Genomic DNA, 6000 nt, shown 5'->3' on the forward strand with positions numbered 1-6000 from the left:
TGACCTCTGAAATAAGTGCTTGGCCTTATTTTCAGGGAGGTCTTATTATTTTGGAGGTACAGAAGACGGGGGTGTGGTTACCTCATGGCTGCTGCTGTGTTGCACTATTTTGGGGGAGGGCTTATTTTGGGGGGAGGGCTTCTTTTAGCGCATGCGCTCAAAAGTCCAATTGGGCTTATTATCCGGGGACGTCTTATTTTCAGGGAAATAGGGTATATATATTCATTCTCTTCTATTGGAAGCAGATTCCTTTGTAGTTCACATTTATTTGTATATTTAACAAATGTATAAGGCTTTCCATCTGTCAAAGGAACTCAGGGGAGTGTACAAAAATAAAATTATCATCCAAGATTTACAAATCCATTAAATACAGAGTAAGTACAGGGCCCTGAATATATCATTTTTAATATATAAAACTCAACTCATGCCAGAAGTCCATTGATCTTCTAGTCCCAGTCATTGTCAAAAAGCTGATCTTCACAGCCTTCTGCAAGACCACTAAGCTTAGTGCCATTCGTATGCACGGAATGCAGGCTGTTCCACAAGACAGGCAGCATGACAGAGAAGGCATGTTCCTAGGGCCCATTGAAAGACATTGCTTCAGTGGGATCTAATACCTACCTACAAAGTTGGATTTGGTGGGATGACAGAAACCAAAAGAGAGAAGCAGTTGTGCAAGTAACTTGATTCCATGCTTTATAGAATTTTAAAGGTAACAATTAGCACCTTCAATTGTAGGTGGAAGTCACTGTAATTCATGTGGCAGCAATATTGCATAAGGATTCTATAGTAAAATATTGCATATGGTGTTGCTTTCTGGACCATCTGAAACTTCTGAATGCTTTTTAAGGACAGCTCCTGTACAGCATGCTGTGGTAGTTCAATCAGTAAGTAACTAAGGTATGATTGACCATGAAATGTCTTCTGATCCAGAAATGAGTACAAGCTATAATTGTATGAAGATCTCTTCGCCATGGCTGTCATCTGGTTTTTAGGCAAGTACCATAAGTCTAAGAGATTCCTCAGATTACAGATCAACTTTGCATAGGTGAATGATGCCCTATCCAAATTTAACAATGGAAATTCAGCGGGGAGAAGGCAAGTGCCAAATCCACAGCGAGTCAGTCTTTTAAGCTTGAAGGTGATTCTTCCCTACCAAACGCACAAGTATCCAAGCACTGAGGATGCACCTCAGTAGCATCTCATGGAAGGCCCAGGACAGCTGTAAAACCACCTATTGTCAGTGTACTGATACCCACATGCTTACGGATGACTTCACCTAGTTTTCACTATTAAAACAAATGAGTCTGATTTAGTCCATATTCTATAAGAAAAATCTTTTAATATGTACTTATGTATGTTTTCCAAACCAACAGTTTAAGATAACATCTATTCTGAGGTCTATATGCTGATTTTTTTGATTGCATGCTGATGGATGGACAATTTCCACATAAAGAAAATCCACAGGATATTGGCGGGGGGGGATGGGTGGAAAGGAAGCCAAATGAGTTGGATGGCACAATGGATGGGAAAATGAGTGCGCCTTGAATCAAGACTGTTATTTTTAAAAAGCATCTTATTGTATTTAGAAGAAATAATATTGATTCGTTTTTACTTAGAATACATGTGTTTTAGATCACAACAGTTTTGGAGCTGTAAATGATGACTGCAAGAAGTTAGCAGTTCTGAACACTGTTAATTTAATCTGCTCTGTGTGATAAGAGTGTTTTTGTTTCCCCTCAAGGAAAAACAGAAAATCAAACTCCTAGAGCTGGTGAAAAAAAGCATGCACACCAAAGACCACCGGAGGCAATGTGGCTGAAGTCAGGATTGAACAAAGCTAGAGTACAACCTTGAATTTAAGGACCAGGAAGGAGGGATTGATTTGATACCATAATGTTAACATCTTCTGTCAGTTAAATAAATTCCTATGTTGTAAAATATCTTCATAGAAATAATGTAATATGTGCAGAATGCCAATGTTGTAAGTGAAGTGCTTAATTCAACGTTACTTTAGCAATGTGCTTTAAATCTGCTGCAGCTAAAGAGACAGGGTTTCCCTACTTCCCCCCCTCTCAATTATGCCTTCTACTAGTTCAGGTTATTCAGTTTGGAATGAAAGTGCCCTCTACTTTAAAATATAGCTATTTACAAGCTTATGGACTCCTAATTTGCCTTTGCTATGGAAATAGGGCCATATGTGTGAAATTGCTCTGCGTATAAGAATTAACAGAACAAGTGACACTTTCTCTTACAAAAAAGCTTTTAAGAAGCTTCAGTGTGGAATCTGGAAGCATGAACAGAGAAATGTGGAGAAGTGTAGTCCTTTAAAATAAACTTCTGCTATAATTTTAGATAATATTGCTTATCTGGTGTATAAAATGTCAAGAGGATTTCTTTTCACTTTTTAATAAGAAACAGATACCTCCAAATAGCATATGAATGATTTCTTAAATTTCACATTGCAATTTTATTGTACAAATACTTTGTTTTAATTTACCAGTATATCCTATTGTAGTTTCTCTTTATCCAACATTTTAGAGATGATTAATCTAGTTTTTAATTAGTAGTTAATTCAAGCCATCATGCTTTTAGCTATATCAACATCATTCTGTTTGTATTCATGCTAACATTCCTATCAAAATTTGCCTGCAAAGTGCAGTTCTATTTAAAACATTCAATTTATGCCAATACTTGAGAGAGACTGTATGAAGCTATTGTCAGCTTCTCTACTTCACAAATGCAATCAGCAAAACTATATTGATATCAGACTATCTGTTTTTTTAAATATGTTGGTGTATGATAAAGATAATCTAATTTGTGAATGAATAAATGTGTGGTTACTTTTTACAATGTGAAATAATGAATGCTTTATGCACAATAAAACTTAGGCCATTAAAATACTGGAATGTTTTGGGTGGGAAAGATTTAATTTGCATCTTTTAATTTAATTTTTTTTTAAATTAAAAAACTGAGACATAAATATTCCATATCCACTACACTAGTGATTAATATGTAAGTCTAATATACGTGCAACATAGGAAAATTTCTCTGCCCCTATAGTAGCAAACCAACCCCTTGAAGAATAAGCTGTTCACTTAAACACTAAAGTAACACCAGTAGCTGGAAAGGCTCAGTAAGTAGAGCATGTTTTCTGTGTTGAAGATCTTAGTTTCAATACCTGGTCTTTCCAGATGAGTTTACAAATGATATCTGTCTGAAGCTGTAGAGAACTGTTGCCATATTTAAATGATATTCAGCTGCATGAACCAATGGCTTGCCTTAGAATAAGTGGGGGGGTTGTATTCTTAAGAAACCTATATTCACAGTATCAGGTGGAAAGCATTCAGCAATGCAAATGTAGCAACTAAATTCCTCTGTGAGGTTTTTTTTTAATCATCCCTTCTATAGACACTGTCGCAGATTTCACCCAGTTTCAGTACTTTTTAACTAACATCCAATACAGCCTTCTCTTATGATGCAATTCATACACTGTTTTCCAAAAGTGAAACTTTCCAGTATTTTGTGGGTATTGCCCTTTGTTGAGTGCTCCATAATTATACATTCTCTGATCAAGTCTGTGTAATGGTCCTTTGGGTTCAAAGAAGAAGCACTGGTGCTTCCATGGACATAGAAATGGTTGTGTAATCCCAGTTTGGAGGTTTAGAGTCTAGCACAATGGTGGCACTGGAAACCCATTGTTGTAGGCCATGGGGAGGCCACCTGCCTAAGACCATCCAAGACTTCCCCAACCCATAGAAATACCTAATGCTCCCCACAATTGGTTCTCCCACAACCTGCCGGTCTGGGTCACTTATCTTGTGAAGTTCTAGCAAGCAGTCTCCTCGGGTTGCTCGCTGAAATGGAGGGGGAGGATCTGGTGCTCTGTGGCTCCATTCAGCCCACCGTGGCCCTCCCCCAGCCCATTGCAGGTCAAAATGCAGCCTCTGGGAGGAAGATCTGGACCTCCGAGGCTCCATTGCAAGCCGAAATGGAGCTTCTGGGGGATGGATCCAGTCCATGGAGGCTCCATTTCAACCTGCAACCGGCCAGGGGAGGCTTGCAGAGGGCCGAACAGAGCCTTGAAAGGCTAGATCTGATCCCTGGAGCTTCCATTTCGGCCTGCAATGGGGCAGGGGAGGCCCACAGAGGGCCAAACGGAGCCTTAGAGGGTCGAATCCAGCCCCTGGAGACTCCATTTTGATCTGCAATGGGCCGTAGGAGGCCTCTGGATGCCCAAATGCTAGGGGGTACTTATTGTGTAGGTTCAAAGATTCGCTAAGAGAACACATGTGACAGGTACAGGTACAGGTACAAATAATTTAGCAAGGCCTGCTAAACTAATTCAGTCTTCAGACTGATAATAGGCTGCTTATCTAACAGCTGATAATCAGAGTATATCAGTATCTGAGAAATTGTTCAGCATCAATTGCAAATCTCTGACTTTATGTATCAGGAATGCACAGTCATTAGCAAAGGGAGTTTCTTGAGTGACTATATAGAAGCACTTTGTGCATTCAAGTGGTGAAGGTCAAAGAGGGTGCCATCCAATTGGTACCTGATATACAAAATGTGATAACATGCAAGTGAAGAAAAGATTGAATAAATGTTTAACTCCATTGGAAATGATAAATGCAGCTGTTGCAGAGTAGCTGAATCAACCTCACAAATTTCTTTGGACATCCATAACGTCTCAGGTAGATTCAGAGAGACTCCCTTTTTGCAGTGTTTAGTGCCTTTGTCAGATCAAGGAAGATAGTAAAGAGGCATGTTCTGATGAATGCATTTCTGGGCACACCTCATATCAAATACCATTCCTGCTCTATTCCAGTCTGGCTGAAAGCCACACTGTGCCTCTGGGATGTTCCTTTCCAAGGCAATGACAAGTCCATACAAATAAACGCAGGCAAAGATCTTGCCTTGGTTCTACAGTATGAGATACCTCTGTAGTTTCCACAATCTGATTTGCTTCCCGACATCAGCCACCTTTGATTTCTGTGCTACCCGGTACATATAATTTCCCTTCCCTTCTGCTACTATTTAGAGCATCTCCCTTGTAACAAGTGCAAATTCTTATTGTGGATCTGCACACTTCAGGCAAGACCAAGTTGATCAGGATAAACTCATGAAAGACTTGAAATAGCTTTGATTGATTGCTTTCAGCAATTCTTCTGCCAGACTGAATAAGCTCCAGAATGGAACATGATACCATTGGTAGCTATTCTCCCATTCTAAAAAATATTTTTCATAGCAGCATTAACTTTTAGTATTATGCTATGGTCTCAATTCAGATCAGCTTGCAGAAAACATTTGTAATTTCTTTATGTTGAGAAGAGGACCCAACTACTTTTTAACAGCAATAATGTATGATACACTTTTAAAAAAAAAGAAAAGTGCAGTAATTGGAAGCTATATTTAAAATGTTGGAAGAGCGAATGCATTCAGAGAAGTGTTGTGAGAGTGTTGTTGGAGAATACACAAACCAACATACAGAGGCACTGCAGTTTAAATAGACTTTTACTTTTGTGGAAATAGAGGTATCAGAGTCCATCAAACAGTACAAGTTATACACAGATAAGACACTCAGTCATCAATGTCTTTCAGTTAAGGGATAATCCAAATAACATAGTCCCTAATCATACAAACAGTCTGGTACTCAAAGTTTGCTAGCAGTTGCAAAACTTAAATAGCTCACTGCACTTTCTAACAGCCAGCTTCCAAAACACTCAGATGAAATCAGCCTAGCATCTAACAGAGAGCTAACAATCATTCTGGCTCCCTCTTATGTCCGATTGTGGAAAAACAGCAACCTATCACATTTTGCAGTATAATTTAAAGAAACAGGTACAGCCTTGCTATATGATTTATATATTGCCAACCCAACCGTTAGATAATATTCCTAACAGACCTCATGACCATAACATCTGAACAAATGATATTTTTTTGTCTTCCTACTCTTTCCAAAATCAGGTCCCTGCTTTTTATACTATATATCTTGGA

At 38.8% G+C, this 6000-nt stretch overlaps 1 protein-coding gene across 1 annotated transcript in view; it reads left to right on the forward strand.

The window, feature by feature from the left end:
• Positions 1-2833, forward strand: part of PPP4R4 (protein phosphatase 4 regulatory subunit 4) — a 37712-nt gene extending 34879 nt beyond the window's left edge. The window contains exon 23 of the mRNA XM_032223838.1: positions 1745-2833. Coding sequence (XP_032079729.1) covers positions 1745-1769 — 25 coding nt within the window. The 3' untranslated portion in view covers positions 1770-2833. The remainder of the gene's footprint in view (positions 1-1744) is intronic.
• Positions 2834-6000: the final 3167 nt, after the last annotated feature.

Source organism: Thamnophis elegans, chromosome 1 (genome assembly GCF_009769535.1).
Source record: "Thamnophis elegans isolate rThaEle1 chromosome 1, rThaEle1.pri, whole genome shotgun sequence".
Classification (NCBI taxonomy): Eukaryota; Metazoa; Chordata; class Lepidosauria; order Squamata; family Colubridae; genus Thamnophis; species Thamnophis elegans.